At 44.6% G+C, this 20929-nt stretch overlaps 2 protein-coding genes across 9 annotated transcripts in view; both read left to right on the top strand.

Moving 5' to 3' along the window:
• Positions 1 to 15685, top strand: part of KYAT1 (kynurenine aminotransferase 1) — a 46414-nt gene extending 30729 nt beyond the window's left edge. For 6 of the 7 annotated variants that reach the window (XM_056540311.1, XM_056540309.1, XM_056540313.1 and 3 more), the window contains 4 exons: positions 1087 to 1273; positions 1399 to 1475; positions 2765 to 2851; positions 4675 to 5155. In XM_056540311.1, the coding sequence (XP_056396286.1) occupies positions 1087 to 1273; positions 1399 to 1475; positions 2765 to 2851; positions 4675 to 4752 (429 nt within the window). In that variant the 3' untranslated portion in view covers positions 4753 to 5155. Of the gene's footprint in view, positions 1 to 1086; positions 1274 to 1398; positions 1476 to 2764; positions 2852 to 4674; positions 5156 to 15409 lie in introns of those variants that run through there. The other variant, XM_056540308.1, reaches the window with a different exon arrangement.
• Positions 15410 to 20929, top strand: part of ITIH6 (inter-alpha-trypsin inhibitor heavy chain family member 6) — a 65312-nt gene continuing 59792 nt past the window's right edge. For both annotated transcript variants that reach the window (XM_056540304.1, XM_056540302.1), the window contains exon 1: positions 15410 to 15499. The gene's annotated coding sequence lies outside the window, so the exon portion shown is untranslated. The remainder of the gene's footprint in view (positions 15500 to 20929) is intronic.

Here is a 20929-nt window from a genome sequence, read left to right as displayed (position 1 = left end):
TATATCATACGGTGGGCACACTGGTAGGTATAAAGTAGATGCTCAATGGAAGAATAGGAAAGCAAAGCAGAAATGACGGCTCTCCTCGGCTGAATGCTTACACCTGCGCCTGGATTAGCCAGCAGTGTTCCCGGTTCAAGCAATGCAGAAAGAAGAGATTTCCAGCGCAGGATGAATGCAACAGGTTATTTATTACGGATCACATGGAATGCACAGGTAACACCAACGCGTTTCAGGTCAAGCTGGACCCTTAGTCATGGCATGTCAGTTATGCAATAAGAACAGGCTTAAATAGTAAAAAATATGGTCACATGTGTGTGACATCACAAAGTTAAAAGCTCATACAAAAACATGGAAAAAATACACACTCAGAGACAAGGAAAACATGGAGATGGATAAATCAACATCCCAAACCACATCGAACGTATTCGAAAAGCCATATATAAAATATCTGTGGGCATTCGAAAACATACACTATCAGTGGCAATAGAAATAGTTATAAAACAGTAGAATAACTAGGAGAGAGGAAAGCTGTCGGACATAGAGCCAAACATAGCCACTGATAGTGTATGTTTTCGAATGCCCACAGATATTTTATATATGGCTTTTCGAATACGTTTGATGTGGTTTGGGATGTTGATTTATCCATCTCCATGTTTTCCTTGTCTCTGAGTGTGTATTTTTTCCATGTTTTTGTATGAGCTTTTAACTTTGTGATGTCACACACATGTGACCATATTTTTTACTATTTAAGCCTGTTCTTATTGTATAACTGACATGTCATGACTAAGGGTCCAGCTTGACCCGAAACGCGTTGGTGTTACCTGTGCATTCCATGTGATCCGTAATAAAGAACCTGTTGCATTCATCCTGCGCTGGAAATCTCTTCTTTCGGAAGAATAGGAAACTCCCAAAAATCTATAGAGCAAATACCACGACGCTCGGGGAATAGAGCAAATACCACGACGCTTGGGGATGTTTGTTCTATCGATTTCTGGAAGTCAGTCTGATCTATAGGTAAATAATCTCATTTAGGTGAAAGCAGAACCGTCTGCCTCTTGACTGTTCAGTGAATTTGTCCTGTAGGAAGCAGTGGCCCGAGGATTCCAGAAGGAAGTGGAGAGGCTAGGAAAGCCGGACTGTTACTTTGTACAGCTACGGGATGAGCTGCAGAAGAAGCGGGACCGGCTTTACCACTGTCTTACAGAGGTGGGGATGAAACCTATGATGTCCCAAGGCTCTTACTTTATGATCGCTGACATATCTCGCTTCAGTAAGTTTTCACTCCTCAATCCTGAAGTCATAATAGTAGAAGAGGCTTCTTGCAGCCAGTTACCTGCCCATTAATGTGGGCTTCAGTGTCACAGTTAACATGACTGTTTTCATTCTCCTACTCAGAATCCGAGGTTCCCCCTCCCACCGACCACAGCGTACCTTATGATAACTACTTTACAAGATGGATGATGAAACATAAAGTAAGTAAAAATGAAGGAAAAACAATTGACTAGGGAGATCCAGTTTTAATGTATCTAAAAATACCCAAGGTTATACGTTTGGGTGGGGTGGCACACTTCCCTTTGGCTTAGGTCTCATCCAGATGGCCGTATTTCTACCACATTCTAGTAGCGAGTCCATCCACATATATCTGTATCTTTATTGGGACAGACATTTAGAGACGAATGAGGAGAATGAGGTGTGTTATACCATAGAGCCTTATGCAGAGGAGCAGACAGGAAATGAATAGCAGGTACTGCAATCTCACCGATTGTATGATTGTCTGCTAGAAAATTACCGTATTTTTTGCCATATAGGACGCACCGGCGTATAAGACGCACCCAATTTATAGGTGCAAAATCTAAAACAATAAAGATTTTGAACCCAATAGTGGTCTTCAACCTGCGGACCTCCAGATGTTGCAAAACTACAACTCCCAGCATGCCCGGACAGCCGTTGGCTGTCCGGGCATGCTGGGAGTTGTAGTTTTGCAACATCTGGAGGTCCGCAGATTGAAGACCACTGCATAGGAGGTAATACTCACGTGTCCCCGCCGCTCTCTACCCGTCACCGCTGCATTTGATGTCGCTCCATCGCTGTCGCCGTGTCCCCGTCGCTTCGGAACGTCTCTGCTGCCGGCCGGGTATCCTCGCTCTCCGTCGCCGCCATCACGTCGTTACGCACGCCGACGCACGTACACGACGACGTGATGACGAGGAAGGAGAGCGCTGGCCATACAGGGGATCCCTGAACGGAGAAGAAACCGAGGAGACAGGTAAGGTCCCTCCCAGTGTCCTGTAAGCACTAACCCGGCTATTCAGTCGGGCTGTTTGGGACCACCACGGTGAAATCGCAGCGGTCCCGAACAGCCCAACTGAACAGCCGGGTTAGTGTCACTTTTCCTTCAGACGCGGCGGTCAGCTTTGATCGCCGCGTCTGAAGGGTTAATACAGGGCATCACCACGATCGGTGATGTCCTGTATTAGCCGCGGTTCCCGGCCGTTGATGGCCGCAGGGACCGCCGCGATAGGGGTGTATTCGCCGTATAAGACGCACCAACTTTTCCCCCCCAGTTTTGGGGAAGAAAAAGTGCGTCTTATACGGCGAAAAAAAAGGAAGTTGTTTTTATTACGTAACATTTTAGTGCCCCTATAATAGTTTCCAATAGACATAAAATAACCCTTTCATTTCTGACCTTAGATCTGCTTTACTACTTGCCAGTCAGTTCAAACCGTTCATAGGAATTTCTCTTGTTTCTTTCTCCTTGCAGCAATTGGCCGCTATACCAGTCTCCGCTTTCTACAGTGCCCCTCATAAGAAGCAGTTTGAGAACTACATAAGGTTTTGCTTTGTAAAGGTAAATATGTTTAGCTCGTGTTTCCTCAGATTGTATTTTGGGATCTGGATTGTAGAATTTGTTCAGTTTAACACAGTCATGACTAGAGAAAAGTCACACTAACAAACAGGCAATGAGATTTCTGGGGATGCCAATACAATAAATTACATTTTTTCAGAAGGGTTTTGCTCATTTTAACCTCCTGAGCGGTATTCCCGAGCGTGACTCAGGGTTAATCTTCCCTGCCAGGATCGGTAACCCCGAGTCACGCTCGGGGTAGAATTGCAGAGTTCCCAGCCGGGCTACACGATATATCGCAAAAGCAATGCGATATAGCGATGCAGCCCCTCCGGGAAAACATGCGATTATCTGCTCTCGTCGGCTCCCGTTGCGGGGGACGGCCAGAGCAGGTAAAGAAAAATACTAAAAGTCAGTGTTTCCCTACCAGGGGGCCTCCAGCTGTTGCAAAACTACAACTCTCAGCATGCCCGAACAGTCAAAGGCTGTCCGGGCATGCTGGGAGTAGTAGTTTCACAACAGCTGGAGGCACCCTGTTAGAAAAACACTGAGCTAAGTGTGAAAGGAAAAAGTAGTAAAATAAAAAAAAACTTTTGCTCACCTAATCCCGGTCCCTGCAGATGCCGTTCCCCTCCGTGCGCTCTGGTCCCTGCTCTCTTCACTATTCATCTTACAGGACCTTTCCCTTTTCAGCCAATCACAGGCCGCAGTGGTGTAAAGCCTGTGATTGGCTGAAGGGGAAAGGACTTGTTCTGCAGCAAATACACTAGGTTTGAAATCTGCCCGGCAAACCCAGTGTATCCTGCTGCCGGACAAGAATGTGAGAAGGGGGAGGGATGAATGTGACAAAGAGGGGTAATGTGACAGGGGGGGGGATGTGACAGGGGGGGATGTGACAGGGGGGGGGATGTGACAGAGGGGGGGATGTGACAAGGGGGGGAATGTGACAGAGGGGGAATGTGACAGGGGGGGAGGGGAATGTGACATGAAGGGGGGGGATGTGACAGGGGGGGAATGTGACAGAGGGGGGGATGTAACGGGGGGGAATGTGACAGGGGGGATGTGACAAGGGGGGGAATGTGACAGAGGGGGAATGTGACAGGGGGGGAGGGAAATGTGACATGAAGGGGGGGGATGTGACAGAGGGGGGAATGTGACAGGGGGGGATGTGACAGAGGGGGCAATGTGACAGGGGGGGAATGTGACAGAGGGGGGGATGTGACAGGGGGGGATGTGACAGAGGGGGGAATGTGACAGGGGAGGATGTGACAGAGGGGGGCATGTGACAAGGGGGGAATGTGACAAGGGGGGGGGGAATGTGACAGGGGTGGATGTGACAGGGGGGGAGGGGAATGTGACATGAAGGGGGGGGGATGTGACAAGGAGGGGGATGTGACAGGGGGAGGGGAATGTAACCCTGAAGGGGGAGAATGTGACAAGGGGGAATGTGACAAGGGGGGAGAATGTGACAAGGAGGGGGGAGAATGTGACAAGGAGGGGGGAGAATGTGACGGGGGGATGTGACAAGGGAGAGGGGGAATGTGACAAGGGAGGGGGAATGTGACGGGGGAGATGTGAAATGGGCGGGGGGGGGGAGATGTGAAATTCAGTGCAAAAAATTGTACCGCTTTTGGTACAAATTTCCAGACAGAATCATACCGCCAGGGAGGTTAATGTGATGGATGGGGGGGTTCATGTAGGATAGGCTTACTTTCCGGCAATATTAATTGGTGCTATAGCAAGATAATTGACTTGTTGCATTATAGAGTGCATACACTAGGGGGCAGTGTGAGCCCAGTAATGACTGATGCTGTGTGTTTTCTCAGGAGGACGTAACACTGGAAGCAGCAGAGAAGATTCTACAGAAGTGGAGCAGGGAGTCTACGAGACCAAAGGACCAATAACAGCAGCTAGTGCAGCATAGCCCCTTATGAAGTAACTTTACCGGAGCCATTCTGATTTGCACATGTTAATTAAATTACAAAACTAGAATATTTTTTTTGTTTAGAACTAGCACGGGTGTTTTAGACAAAATGTGACTGTGTAAAAAATTTGGGTGCAACAGTGGGGCAGCATTGCAGTCAATGGGATTCCGCTGCACAATGAACAGTACAGAATTACAGAAAATCTCGCAGTGGCAGAAAATCTTCATTCTTTGTGTAAAGTACAGAGCAGAATACATTGTTGGCTATTGGGATCAGCAATGTCTGCACTTTCCTAGTGCCCGGCCACCATCAGGATCCCTGCCCGGAGTTTATCTGCAGTGTTCATAGAGCTTAAAGGGGTACTCCAGCCCTAAGTCATCTTATCCCCTATCCAAAGGATAGGGGATAAGATGTCTGACCGCGGGGGTCCCGCCGCTGGGGACCCCCGCAATCTTGCATTCGGCACCCACTTCTTTAAGCTGCACGCTGCGCTGCCAGCTCACAAACTGCCTGGTGCCGTCCATGGTGCCAGAGTATCGTGACGTCTCGACTCCGCCCCGTGTGACGACACGCCCTGCCCCCGCTATGCAAGTCTATGGGAGGGGGCGTGACGGCCGTCACGCCCCCTCCCATAGACTTGCATAGTGGGGGCGGGGCGTGATGTCACACGGGGGCGGAGTCCTGACCTCGCAATATTCCGGTGAATGGCACCTGGCTGTTTGTGAGCTGGCAGCGCTGCGTGCAGCTCAAAGAGGTGGGTGCCGAATGCAAGATTGCTGGGGTCCCCAGCGGCGGGACCCCCGCGGCCAGACATCTTATCCCCTATCCTTTGGATAGGGGATAAGATATCTTAGGGCCGGAGTACCCCTTTAAGGCTGCTCCAGATGTAGCACTGTGGCTGCATTTTTAAAGACAACTCTATCCATGTGTATGCGGCTGAGCTGCAGTTCCACACGGCCTGTGGCAAGATCTTTGGTGGAAAGCAGCAATATTTTTCTGTATTTTTTTCTGTACCTGTAAAATTCCTTTAGTGTTTTTTCCTTGTATTTTTTTCCAGGGCTATATGGCGTCACTTCCATACAGTATGTTTTATGGAAACTTTGTGGCAGCATACAACTGCAAAGAGGTGTAGTGTAACTATATGATGACGTTTCCATATAGTCCTACCAACCAGGCCTTTCGCTGTCCGGGCATGCTGAGAGTTGTAGTTTTGCTAAGAACTGGTTGGAAAACACTGGGCTATGTTCTCAATCAGCTTATGGGCTGTTTTTGGGACATTTTCTTTTTTGACATCCTGTATTTTTCCCATTAAATCCAACAGAAAAATGTCTGTTAATATGCATACAGATTAATTTTATTGAAATAAAATGACATAAAACATACCCTGAGAGGCACTCTACTTAATAAAACTCATCCACTATGCAAAGTATAGGGATCAAGTGTCTGATCACAGGGGTCCATCTGGGACCCCACAATTTTCTGTACAGGGCCCTGTCTCTTATATCCTAATTCAGGCTCTGTCTCTTCTCCACAGCGTGCTCCGGCCCCCACCCTGGGAGATGTGCTGGTGCTGAAGAGAAGTGATGGCGGCCCCCTCACCCAATCACGGGCCAAGACGGGACCCCATCTCTATAGGATATTGGCTGAGTAGGCCATCACCTCTGTACAGCAAGAGCGCATCTCTGAGGGTGGGACTGAAGTAAGGGCATAAATACGCCCGCATGTTGTCTGGTATTTTACAATGTATTTTGGTACCTAAATCTCCATTTCAAAAAATCATTTTTTTTTTTTTTTTTGAAAAGTTTTTGGTAGTTTGAAAAAAACTTTTAAAAAAAGTCTCAAACGATTTAGAAGCATAAAAATTGTTCCAAATGGCAGAAACAGAGGTCTAAAATGTTTTGGTTTTTTTTGTCCTCCAAGGCCATGTTCACACATCATAAAAATATGTCCATAATTTGAGGGGGAAAAAAAGACCTTTTAGCTTTACTTCCATTTTACAGCTGTAAATGCAAAACAAAAAAAAATCTTTAAATACAGATTTTTTTGTTTTGTTTACGGTGTGTGAATATGGTCTGAAATTGACATTGTTTTTGGTTTAAAGAGACAGTCCCAAACAAACTGAGTGAGAGCTTAGCCTTAGGGTAGGGTCACACGTTGCGATCCCCAGCATATTTGACACTGCTGATGCGCTACTGACCGTCCCTAGAGGGAGCGGCAATCCGCCTCTACGAGCAGACATACAGAAATCTGCTAGTCGCCACGCGTATGCGCAGTGTACTCACACTCGACCTAGCTCAGGGAGCAGGGGGAGCGACCCCGATATCTGTGAGTACACTGCGCATGTGTGCGGCGACTAGCAGATCCCTGTGTGTCTGCTCGTAGCAGCAGATTGCTGCTACGAGCAGACCAAAGCAGGATGCACTGGCACAGCAGGAGGCCAGGGATGGTCAGTCGCGCATCCGCAGCATCAAATACTCTGCGGATGCGCTATGTGTGACCCTACCCTATGGGTACAAATCTCAAATTGGCAGTATGTCTGTTTATGCTGCAGTTACTCCACAGATTTGTTGAGGATTTTTTCCCATTGACTAAATTTCTTTTCTGTCTGACCACAGTGCTCTCTGCTGACACCTCTGTCTGTCTGAGAAACTGTCCAGAGCAGGAGCAAATCCCGATAGCAAACCTATCCTGCTCTGAACAGTTCCTGAGACAGACAGAGGTGTCAGCAGAGAGCACTGTGGTCAGACAGAAAAAAAATTACAAGAAAAGAACTTCCTGTGGAGCATACAGCAGCTGATAAGTACTGGAAGGATTAAGATTTATTAATAGAAGTAAGTTACAAATCTGTTTAACGTTTTGGCACCAGTTGATTTAAAAAAAATGTTTTTCACTGGAGTACCCCTTTAACTCTCAGTGTTGACTCGCTGGTGCACAAGAGTGGGCTGCCTACTCAGATGCCTACTCAGATGCAAGGCTTATTATATCTGAGGTATTGACCCATATCCCAAACCTATGATGGTATAAAATACAGAATGTTTTATTTAGAGAAACATCTCTCCAGTTTTTTATACATTTTTGTTTTGAGCCAAGGCCAGGAGTGAAGTCAAAAGAGAAATCTGAAGGAAGGGCTGATACTACTTCTTACTGCTGTATCCACTATTGACTGTGGCTCAACACTGCATCAAAAACTGTAGGGGCATTTTCCCCCAAAACGGTGTTTGCCAAACCCACCAAAGTCTCCTAAAACTGTTAACACTTGTGTCTTCATCTGGTAGGGTGCTACCTACTGTACTTGGAACCTGCCCTTCGCTATGTAAGGCCGGGTTCACACCACGTTTTTGCAATACAGTTCCCGTATACGTTTTCAATTTGAAAACTGTCTGGAACCGTATTGAAAACCGTATGCATTGAAACCTATGCCAAACAATGCATCTAGTTGTGTACTTTTTGCACGTGTACGTTTTATCCGTTTTTTTTTCCATACCCAAAACCATAGCCTACCACGTTTTTTTGCCCAGGTATTGAAATTGTATACGGTTCTATTAACATGGGAGTCAGTGGGAACCGTAGAGAATGTGCGTACGGTTCCATCCTGTTTGCACCAAATGGTTTTGTAACTTTGCACATGCGCAATGCATGCCGAAAGTTTTTTTTTTCTTGGAATTTCAAACAAACAAGTGAAACTTTATTCATAATGGAGTGAAAAGTAAACGTTTTTTTTTTTTTTTTCTTAAAAACGGATGCAACCGGACATAATTTTTCAAACCGTATACGGGTTAAAATTTGTACACACGTTTTGATACAGTTTAGTCCGGTTTTGAGGAATCAGTTTTTCATCAAAAACCCGATACGGGAACTGTATTGCAAAAATGTGGTGTGAATGCAGCCTAAGCCATTCTCTGCATGTCGGCTGCTGTACAGTAGCTTTGGCCATCATTCTATGGGTTGTGGCTACTCATATAGTTATTCATTTCACAGGCCCCTATGAGCTATGGCAGAAGGTTTTATGACCCACTAACAATCCACACGTTTTCATGTCTAAGCCCTTAATAAGTCATTACAATGACCTCACTTTACTTTCCTCTTTTGGGTGTTTTTTTTATTGTCACCTTTAAGCCTCATGCGAGATCCGGCCAAAACATCTGGAAGGGTTTGCGTGATGAAGGATTTTTTAAAAAGAGATGAGGCAAGAACTGAAACAAACAAAGCGTGGGCAGGAGGCTTTTTATATGGACCATCTGCAAAGTTCTTGCTATTTTAGTTGCAAAACAACATGTGGTATGGAACACATTGGGATGAAAGTGAAGAACACGAGGGAGACATTTACATCATACCTGCTTCTAACGTAAAGTAATAACCTTTAAGTAAAACCTCACATATATGGCGGTATTATCCCAGGGAGAGGTCTCTGCAATGAAGGAAAGGGACCAGGGTATAGTGAACAGGTCATTTGGCTTTAAAGGGGTACTTCACTGGAAAACATTTCTTTTTAAATCGACTGGTGCCAGAAAGTAAAACAGATTTGTAAATTACTTCTATTAAAAAATCTTAATCCTTCCAGTACTTATCAGCTGCCAAATGCTCCACAGGAAGTTCTTTTCTTTTTGAATTTCCTTTCTGTCTGACCACAGTGCTCTCTGCTGACACCTCTGTCCATTTTAGGAACTGTTCAGTATGGAGAGGTTTGCTATGGGGATGTGCTCCTACTCTGGACAGTTCCTGACATGGACAGAGGTGTCGGCAGAGAGCACTGTGGTCAGACAGAAAGGAAATTCAAAAAGAAAAGAACTTTATGTGGAAAATACAGCAGCTGATAAGTACTGGAAGGATTATTCCTTCCAGTACTTATCAGCTGCTGTATGCTCCACATAAAGTTCTTATTTTTTTGAGTTTCCTTTCTGTCTGACTACAGTGCTCTCTGCTGACACCTCTGTCCATGTCAGGAACTGTCCAGAGTAGGAGCAAATCCCCATAGCAAACCTCTCCATACTGAACAGTTCCTAAAATGGACAAAAAACAAAAGTTGGATTCAAAATGGCCAACTTCAAAATGGCCGCCATGGTCCCCACCCATCTTGAAAAGTTTCCCCCCCTCACATATACTAATGTGTCACAAACAGGAAGGTAATATCACCAACCATTCCCATTTTATGAAGGTGTATCCATATAAATGGCGCACCCTGTATATTAGAAAGGTTAATGTTTTGATGGACATCATATAAAACGTTTTGATTCCGACAGTGACCCATAAATTATATTATTTTAGATTTTACTGTCCTGCCTCATACCTCCATGGTTTCCTCTGATTCAACCACCATCACAATGTCCCGTGAAGCCCCCCAGTTTCTACTTCTCAGTGTCCTGTAAAGCAACATTTGCCATAAAAAAATTAAAACTTCATGAAACTCAATAGTGGGTGTGGAGTCTCAGGGTTACAAATTTGGAATGACTTCATTGAAAAGCATTTACCATTCCAGGGAGGGTGATCTCACTCCGAGGCCAATTATGTGAAATTAAAGTTTTTTTTTTTTTACATATTTTTTCCATAATAACCAAGGCAGGGGGCGCCGGAAAGCGGAAAGAATGGAAATATCTGGAAAAAAACATCTGCCATCTAAACAAATAATGGAGGGGATGAGAAGGGCGCTAATAGTAATGTCACATTATATAGAGACATAGGGGGAGATATATCAAAACCTGTGTAGAGGAATAGTGGTGCCGTCGCCCATAGCAACCAGATTTCTGCTTTCATTTTCAAAAAGGCCTCTGAAAAATGAAAGAAGCCATCTGATTGGTTGCTATGGGCAACCATTTTTCCTCTGTGCAGGTTTTAATTAATCTACAGGGCCCTGGTGCTACATACCTTCTTTTGGCACCTTCCCTTTCTCTATATATGTACTGTCATACCGTGTACTAGGGGTCTGTAAACACTTAGTTTTAATTTCACTTTTAAAGCATGCGCAAGGTGAGGGCCCTCCTGTTGAATGGATTGACCCCCGTGTTCTAAAGGAATTAAGGTATGTGATAGACAGACCCCTATTTTTGATATTCAGGGACTCTATAGTGACAGGGACTGTTCCCCAGGACTGGCGCATGGCAAATGTGGTACCAATACAGTGATTAAGATATGATGGTAATCCGTTCCAAACGGACCATCGTTTGCTGAAACCATCGTATGTTGAGGGATCCGGGCAATGTAAAGTATAGGACAGTGGTCTACAACCTGCGGACCTCCAGATGTTGCAAAACTACAACACCCAGCATGCCCGGACAGCCAACGGCTGTCCGGGCATGCTGGGAGTTGTAGTTTTGCAACATCTGGAGGTCCGCAGGTTGAAGACCACTGGTAGGAGAAGTTATACTCACGTGTCCCCGCCGCTCCGGACCGTCACCGCTGCCCGGGATGTCGCCTTCCATCGCTGTCGCTGTGTCTCCAACGGCTGTCCGGGCATGCTGGGAGTTGTAGTTTTGCAACATCTGGAGGTCCGCAGGTTGAAGACCACTGGTAGGAGAAGCTATACTCACACGTGTCCCCGCCGCTCCGGACCATCACCGCTAGTCACCGCTGCCCGGGATGTCGCCTTCCATCGCTGTTGCTGCGTCCCCGGGGTGACCCCGACACTCCGGCAAGTCCTCTGCTTCCCCGGCATCCTCGCTCTCCGTTGCCGCCATCACGTCGCTACGCACGCCGCTCCTATTGGATGACGGGATGGCGCGCGCAGCGGCGTGATGACGACGATGGAGAGCGCCGAAGATGCAGGGGATGCCGAAGAGGACGCGCCGGAGCCCCGAGGACAGGTAAGGCTCCTTTCACACTAGTGATTTCTCAGTTATTGAAGTTCCGTCGCATGATCCGTCACGATTTTCAGCGAAAACCGGCCGTTACAAAATCCCTGATGGCCGCGACTAAATCGCATTGCAGCCTATGGGGTTTTGTAACTGCCCGTTTGCACCAATATATGCCCGTAATTCCTTACGGACGTGATACAGTGACGGGACATCGTGGCGGAAAAATTACTGCATGCAGCAATTTTTCCGCCACGATGTCCCGTTATTGTATCGCGTCCGTAATGAATTACGGGCATATACGGGTGCAAACGGGCAGTTCCAAAACCCCATAGGCTGCAATGCGATTTAGTCATGGCCGTCGGGTTTTGTAACGGCCTGTTTTCGCCGAAAATCGTGACGGAACGTCAATAACTTAGAAATCACTAGTGTGAAAGGAGCCTAAGTGATCATTAGCGGACCACACGGGGCACTGTAAACGGCTATCCGGTGGCAGCTGAAGAAGTCTGCGCTGTCGGATAGCCGTTTATGCGATGGCCCCGACATACAAAGCATCGTATGTTGATGCTGCCTTCAACATGCGACGGCCTCTGAGAGGCCATCGCATGTTGAAATGATCGTATGTCGGGGCCATCGTAGATCGGGGGGTTCACTGTATTTAAAAAGGGATCAAAAGGTGACCCCAGGAATTATAGGCCAGTTAGTTTAACCTCCGTTGTATGTAAATTGTTTGAGAGTTTTCTAAGGGATGTTATTTTGGAATATCTTGATACAAATAAATGTGTGACCCCATATCACATGGATTTATGAGGGATCGGTCCTGTCAAACTAACCTGATCAGCTTTTATGAGGAGGCGAGCTCCAGACTGGACCAAGGGGAATCGCTGGATGTTGTATATCTGGATTTTTCCAAAGCATTTGATATGGTCCCACATAAAAGGTTGGTGCATAAAATGAGAAGGATGGGGCTGGGAGAGAATGTGTGCAAGTGGGTAAGTAACTGGCTCAGTGATAGGAAACAGAGGGTGGTTATTAATGGTACTTATTCTGATTGGGTGACTGATACTAGTGGGGACCACAGGGGTCCGTCTTGGGTCCTGTTCTATTTAATATATTTATATTTAATAACCTTGTAGAGGGGTTGAATAGTAAAGTAGCAATCTTTGCAGATTATACTAAACTCTGTAAAGCGGTAAACACAATAGAGGACAGGGCACTGTTACAAATGGATCTGGATAGGTTGGAGGTTTGGGCTGGGAAGTGGCAGATGAGGTTCAACACTGATAAATGTAAGTTAATGCACATGGGGAAGAAAAACCCGGACTGGGATTATGTATTAAATGGGAGCACACTGGGGACGACTGACGTGGAAAAGGATTTAGGAGTCTTAGTTAATAGTAAATTTAGCTGTAGTGACCAGTGTCGGGCAGCTGCTGCCAAGGCAAATAAAATTATGGGTGCATCAATAGGGGCATAGATGCCCACGACAAGGAAATAATTCTACCGCTGTACAAATCACTAGTCAGACCACACATAGAATACTGTGCACAGTACTGGGCACCAGTGTACAAGAAAGATATAGTGGAGCTGGAGAGGGTTCAAAGACGGGCAACCAGAGTAATACGGGGAATGGGAGGACTACAGTACCCAGAAAGATTATCAGAATTAGGGTTATTTAGTTTAGAAAAAAGAAGGCTTAGGGGAGACCTAATAACTATGTATAAATATATCAGGGGACAATACAGAGATCTCTCCCATGATCTATTTATACCCAGGACTGTATCTATAACAAGGGGGCATCCTCTACGTCTAGAGGAAAGAAGGTTTCTACACCAGAACAGACGGGGGTTCTTTACTGTAAGAGCAGTGAGACTGTGGAATTCTCTCTCGGAGGAGATGGTCATGGTGAACTCTGTAAAAGAGTTCAAAAGGGGTCTGGATGCATTTTTGGAGAGTAATAACATCGCTGGTTATGGATATTAGATTTATAGGGACAGAACGTTGATCCAGGGATTTATTCTGATGCCATATTTGGAGTCAGGAAGGAATTTTTACATCTAGTAGGAGTGTTTTTTTGCCTTCCTCTGGATCAACTTAGTAGGGACTCATTAGGGTTATAGGTGGAACCTGATGTACTCCGGTCTTTTTTCAACCTTATGAACTATGTTACTATGTATCTATAGCAGTGGTCTCAAACTGTGTCCCTCCGGATGTTGCAAAACTTCAACTCCCAGCATGCCCGGACAGCCGTTGGCTGTCCGGGCATGCTGGGAGTTGAAGTTTTGCAACATCCGGAGGGTCACAGTTTGAGACCACTGATCTATAGGTTCCCAAACAGCCAGTGTACAAAGTACAGACATACACATACTGAGTCATTTGAATCCTACTTCGTATTAAAAAGCAGAGAAGACACTACGAGGCTTCTCTCAGACCAGTCTCTACCGCACCACAACTGTTTATAGGGGAAAAAGTAAAAAAATAAAAAATAAAGTTTAAGAAAAAAATTCTGAATTCTTCTGTTAAAAATCCTTTATTTGTTTTTTCAATAAAAAAAAATACATAATAACCTGTCTGTAAATGATCACATTATTTATCCTGTATGGGATGCCAGAAGTGCTCTGTTTTTTCTTTTGTTCACCCGCGTCTTAGATAACTAAATAAAATGAAATGTAAAAAGCTGTACAAACCCCAAAATTTTAACAATGCAAACTACAAGCCTGTGGATAGAAACCAATAAAAATGTATGGGATTTTGATTTTCAATGTAAGAAATACTATATATATATATATATATATATATATATATATATATATATATATATTCCATAAAAGTATCAACCCAGAGAATAAAGTTAAGTTCTATACTGTATTTAAAGCTACCTGGCATATCAAAGAAAAAAAAAAAGCTTATATGCTACTCACTAGATCATGCAGATGCTTTACATATCTTTTTTATGTGTCTAGCTGCTGCTCACTCATTATGACATCCATTGCTCAGGAAGGGGCATGTCCGAGGCAAGCACTGAGCCCGCCCTCACTCACCATACATTCACTTCCTCCCTAAGTCTGCTGTATTGTGCTGGGTCTCTTCATCCAATCACTGCAGGCTGCTCTATAACCCCCCTCCTCCTCTGTTTTCATGCTGCAGTCTAATAGGACAGGAGTGAGCGCAGAGGAGCGCTAGCCCCGCCCTCACTTCCTGGACTTTGTCCACACCTGTGCTTCAGTTCGGACAAAGATGATGCTGCAGCTGGGCAGGATTATTTTCTGGATGGTATGGGGACCCCTAGTGGTCTTTTTTTTTTTTATATAAGCCATAATTTCTATAAAAAGAAGATGAAAATTTTTATGGAGTATATTAGAAAGGCTAAAGGCTTTGCCAAGATATACAACAAATAAAGTGTTTTTGATTCTGACAGTGCCCCTTTTAATAACATAAATAATAATAATAATAACTATTATTATTATATTATTACTGTATTATTATTATCTACAGTGAATGGCATAGAGAAATCCAAAAATCAATGGCAGAATTGCTTTTTTTTTTTTTTTTATTCCTCCCCCTCCCCCAAGTAAAAAAAAAAAAATCTGGCAATGAAAAACCATAAAGACAAAAATGCTTGGTCTTGAGTGGTAAATAAAAGTGAATGCAAAATCTGCTCATACTTCAGCATCTGACTCCCATAAAAGTGATATTTGTTGGGGGGACAATCCTGCCTTCGCTGCTCTTTTACGGTCAGAAAGTACTGATACAGTGATTATTAATTCCTTATTTTTTTGGGCTATTCCAGTATTTTGCAGAGACGTTCATTCACAGTTCATTGACAAATGACATCATTATTTTCCTCGCAGGGCCTCTATGTGACAGACCTATGGCGGAGGATGAGCCAGCGGGGAAATGCCTATAACGTCCCTTTCATCAGAGCCAGCTGACTGTAAAAGGTGTGCGGTGGGGCCGAGTATCCGTGAGGGGGCCGCAGAGTTTAATGCCTCCATGTTACTGTGTAATGGACAGAATAATGTTCGTTTTCACAACCTAATTCTTTCAGAAGGGTCTCTGGACAATAAACTGCGCACATAGGACCCCAGTGATCAGCTGTAATATGTGGGGGAACCTGACATCGAGTGTTCTTTATCCTGCTGGGACACCACACGAAAAAATTAAGTACAGTGGTCCCTCAAGTTACAATATTAATTGGTTCCGGGACGACCATTGTATGTTGAAACCATTGTATGTTGAGACCAGAACTCTATGGAAACCTGGTAATTGGTTCTAAAGCCCAAAAATGTCATCCAAAAATAGGAGAAAGTGAGGATTAAAGGAAAATAAGTAGATAATTAATATAGATAAAGCAAATCCTTACATATAAAAGTAATAAAGATCTGCTGGGAGCTGTAAATCACTGTCTATGTCAGTGTTTTCCAAGCAGGGAGCCTCCACCTGTTGCAAAACTACAACTCCCAGCATGCCCGGACAGCCAAAGGCTGTCCAGGCATGCTGGGAGTTGTAGTTTTGCAACAGCTGGGGGCACCCTGCTTGGGAAACACTGGTCTATGTAGAGGACCGGCGCTTCTTCGGGGTCCTGTACAGTACAGGAAATGTCCTAAAAAAAAACATGGAGTCTCCCTCACCTGGTGTCCAAAGGAGCAGCTAACCCTGGTACAGGTAAAGTGTACAGAACATGTTGTACCTCCCTGTACTGTAGGGGGCGCTACCAGACATCAGTCAGTGCATACACTTCAGTAATACAGGTAAAGAGTACAGAACATGTAATACCTCCCTGTACTGTAGGGGGCGCTACCAGACACAAGTCAGTGCATACACTTCAGTAATACAGGTAAAGAGTACAGAACATGTAATACCTCCCTGTACTGTAGGGGGCGCTACCAGACATCAGTCAGTGCATGCACTTCAGTAATACAGGTAAAGAGTAGTACAGAACATGTAATACCTCCCTGTACTGTAGGGGGCGCTACCAGACACCAGTCAGTGCATACACTTCAGTAATACAGGTAAAGAGTACAGAACATGTAATACCCTGCACTTCAGTAATACAGGTAAAGAGTACAGAACATGTAATACCTCCCTGTACTGTAGGGGGCGCTACCAGACACCAGTCAGTGCATGCACTTCAGTAATACAGGTGTTTTACTAGTAAACTGCCCGTTCTGATTGGTCAGTTCTCTCGGCCATTGACAAGTTTCACAGATCTGGACTGTCTTTGTCCAGATTGTTATTGTATATTGAGTCTGGTTTCAACTTACAATGGTCCAGAAAAGACCATTGTAGGTGGAAAATATTGTATGTTGAGGCCATTGTAAGTTGAGGGATCACTGTATTAGACAATTCACATGGAACTCATTGGGATGCCCATGTAATGAATGGCAATAACAGGTCCTCCAGCACAAGAGATGCCCTTTGGGGCATTGCTAGTATTTTCAGCTTAGTGCTCATCTCCAGGCAACTGCCTAGCAGAGGGGGTACTATTACTATATGGGGGCAAAGAGGTGCACTATTACTCTAAGGAGACACAGGGGGATTATTACAACATGGAGGTTACATGGTGACACAATTACTATATAGAGGCACAAAGGGGCACTATTACTATAAGATGGCATGGGGGCACTATTACTATAAGATGGCATGGGGGCACTATTACTATAAGATGGCATGGGGGCACTATTACTATAAGATGGCATGGGGGCACTATTACTATAAGATGGCATGGGGGCACTATTACTACATGGAGGTACATGGGGACACTATTACTACTATATTTGTATAATAACAAAAGGGCTTATATCTTAGTGCTGGAAAGATAAGGAGATAAAAATAAAGTTATGCCCGGAATCCTGATGACTAGCCCAATCTAGCCATGTGCCTTTTCACACCCCTGCTTTCCTGCTGACAGGTCCACTTTAAGAATTACTTTCCTTAGACGTCAATATGGCTGACTGTCTCATAGTAACACGTCCTGGAGCTCTGACAAGTGGAACACAAAGTAACTTCCATTATTTGGACACGGATTTGCCCTTTTAGAAAGCTTTTTATTAGGAAACAATTTTTCGATTTATGGGTGATGTGGCATGCGCTGCCCACTTTCTGTGATCTCCACCTACGGTTTGCAAGATGTTTATCCAAATACTGTTCATCTGCAATTACCTATTCTGCACCACTTCTGCCCATCATGAACAGACAGAATTCCCATTAATTCAATTAGAGCGGAGCTATTCATTGGCATGACAGCTGAAGTACAGAGAATACCCTCTGAATTAATGAACCCTTCCCCTCGACCCCTCTACAATAGGTAGCACTAGTGTTCTATCACGCCGGATGAGGTGCACTAATTAATGGGCAACAAACAAAGGGGCAATGTTTACAAGGGGCTTTAAGTAGGGTGGACGCCAGTCTGCTAGATGTAGTAAACACCAATGGGGCCAGGTATGCTAAATTTAAAGGGGACAGCTCATGGGCTCAGGCTGTCTGGGGCATAGAAAAATTAGGAGGAAATGGCAGGGGAGCAGAGGGGAAAATTGTCTACAGTCCTCTGACAGCAATTTGTCTCATATAGACATTCATACTTGGCTCTATCGAGGGAGCATTTTTTTGGTGGGAGGAGGGATGGGGGGGGGTAGGCTGTTGACATAGGCTGTTGAAATCTGATTAAAGTTTTCTTTTCTCCCTCATCTTTTGTTGGCAAAGAGGGGGAGGAAGGCTTGCATACACATAAGATGAGCGGGTAATGTCAATATTTATTCTGGTCAGCTTAAAGGGGATCTCCGGTAGATTATTATTTTTTATATTTTTTTAAATCAACTGGTGCCACAAAGTTAAACAGATTTGTAAATGACTTCTATTAAAAATTCTTTACCCTTCCAGTACTTTTTAGCAGCTGTACGCTACAGAGGAAGTTCTTTTCTTTTTGAATTTTGTTTTTGATTTGTCCACAGTGCTCTCTGCTGACACCTCTGTCCGTGTCAGGAACTGTCCAGAGCAGCATAGGTTTGCTATGAGGATTTTCTCCTGCTCTGGACAGTTCCTGATATGGGCATCAGGTGTCAGCAGAGAGCACTGTGGACAAGACACAAAAAAAATTCAAAAAGAAAAGAATTTCCTCTGTAGCATACAGCTGCTAAAAAGTACTAGAAGGGTAAAGATTTTTTAATAGAAGTCATTTACAAATCTGTTTAACTTTCTCGCACAAGTTGATTTAAAAAATAAATAAATAAATCAACTTTAAGAGTGGTGTGGATCCAGGGGAGATTAGTAAATTACTTCTATTTAAAATTCTAAATCCTTCCAGTACTTATCAGCTGCTGTATGCTTCAGAGGAAGCAGAGGATGTGTAGTTCATTCAAATCTGACCACAGTGCTCTCTGCTGACACCTCTGTCCATGCCAGGAACTGTCCAGAGCAGAATAGGTTTGCCATGGGGATTTGCTCCTGCTCTGGACAGTTCGATTTTCGCACAATGATTTTTTTTCCGTTTCGCCGTGAATTTTTGGGTAAAATGACTGATGTCACTGCAAAGTAGAATTGGTGACGCAAAAAATAAGCCATAATATGGATTTTTAGGTGGAAAATTGAAAGGGTTATGATTTGTAAAAGGTAAGGAGGAAAAAAACGAAAGTGCAAAAACTTTAAAAACCCTGAGTCCTTAGGGGGTTAAGGAGAACACCATAACAGTGTGTGGAGATTGATTAGCACTCCACTAAAAATTCTAAAAGGAAACCAAGGGGTCAAAGGGGTAAGCTTTCTCCTTGAGGACAACACCATAACAGTGTGTGGAGATTCACAGGCCATTAGCACTCCATTGGGAATGACCATTATGGTGTCCTCCTCCAGGAGAAATCTTACCCCTTTGACCCTGTGGTTTCTAAAAAGGAAAGACTGCTCTATGAATAGCATTGGTCAACATCTGAGTCTTCTAACTTCCTTCTCCAGTAACCTCTGGGATAGGAAGGTAAACACTGTTGTAGAACAAATAGTCCTTGTAGTTTACAAAGAAGGGCTTTCACAAAAAAATTTATTCCGAAGGGTCAGTCATGTTCCAAGAGTTTATGTCACATTACATTAATGAAAGATATAGAAATAGCACCACGTTGGGGGATGTAGGGTATATGGGGTGTAGCTGTGCGGTGACTAAATGGTGTCTGGTTAACCCTTGCTATTCGTGATGCCAGGGTGAGGGCTCCTCTGTAATGCTTGTCCTACCGCCACCCTTCCCAAGAGTGATAGGGAGGTATAGAATAATTGAATGTCCACAACCGGAGAGTTTGCTGAAAACAGTTGGAACTTTTACTGAAGATTTTATGCACGCTTCATAGCCGGAACAGTCTCTACAAATGCAAATTCTTGGGACCTTAATTAATTTTGAGTCCTTAGACTGATAGGCGCTATTCCACTGGATTTAGGGGAATTAGTTGCAGTCCAGTAGTCACGCTAGCTTTAGCGGGATTAGTTTAGAACTCACGGTTTATTTTAGGCTGAGGCCGGTAGGTTTTCAGACCTAGCTTGTCTTTGAAAGTTGCGCAGATCCGTCCTGCTAGTCCGGCATCCACGAGAGCAGCAACCCAAGAGAGCGATAATTGACTACAGCTCCCTTATATGGGCAGGGGCTGGACTAGTGCTAATTGGTTCAATACTTCTGTCAATCACCTTTACATAGAATTATGGGTAACATGTGACCCAAGAACCTCCAAAGGTCCTCTAACATACCACAGAGGAATTAACATGGTCACATGACCAAAGGACCTGCAATGCTAACAAGGTAAGCATACTATACATTATATTAAATATACATTATTATTATTAAATATGTACATATAAACATAACAGAATTAGCATAGAAGAGAGGCGACTAGGGGCTGTCCCACCTGGGGGACCCTACCTGAGCGTAGTTACTCTGACTTTGGGGACCACCATACAAGGTACGGTATGCATTACGGTACCGGGACACCACATTGGCAATGGGCTATGTCTGGTACTGCAACTAATCCCAATTCAAGTGAATGCAGCTGATCTGCAAATAGGGTTGTCACCTGACCGGTATTTTACCGACATAGCCGGTATTTTGGCCGATATTTATCCAGCCAATCCTCCAACTCCCGGAATGGTGCAGATAACCTATACCAGTGTTTCCCAACCAGAGTGCCTCCAGTTGTTAAAAAACTACAACTCCCAGCATGCCCGGACAGCCATCGGCTGTCCGGGCATGCTGGGAGTTGTAGTTTTGCAACACCTGGAGGCACCCCTCCTTGGAAAACACTGACCTATACTATATACTACTGTGGTGGCCCAGTACAGAAGTTGCAACCCTCTACCCTTGCTGTCCTGTCTGGCGGACTCTATTACAGTGTCCCCTGGGTCCA

This window comes from Hyla sarda, chromosome 9, assembly GCF_029499605.1.
Source record: "Hyla sarda isolate aHylSar1 chromosome 9, aHylSar1.hap1, whole genome shotgun sequence".
Classification (NCBI taxonomy): Eukaryota; Metazoa; Chordata; class Amphibia; order Anura; family Hylidae; genus Hyla; species Hyla sarda.
The sequence above is the reverse complement of the archived record's forward strand: the minus strand, read 5'-3'. Positions and strand labels throughout refer to the sequence as shown.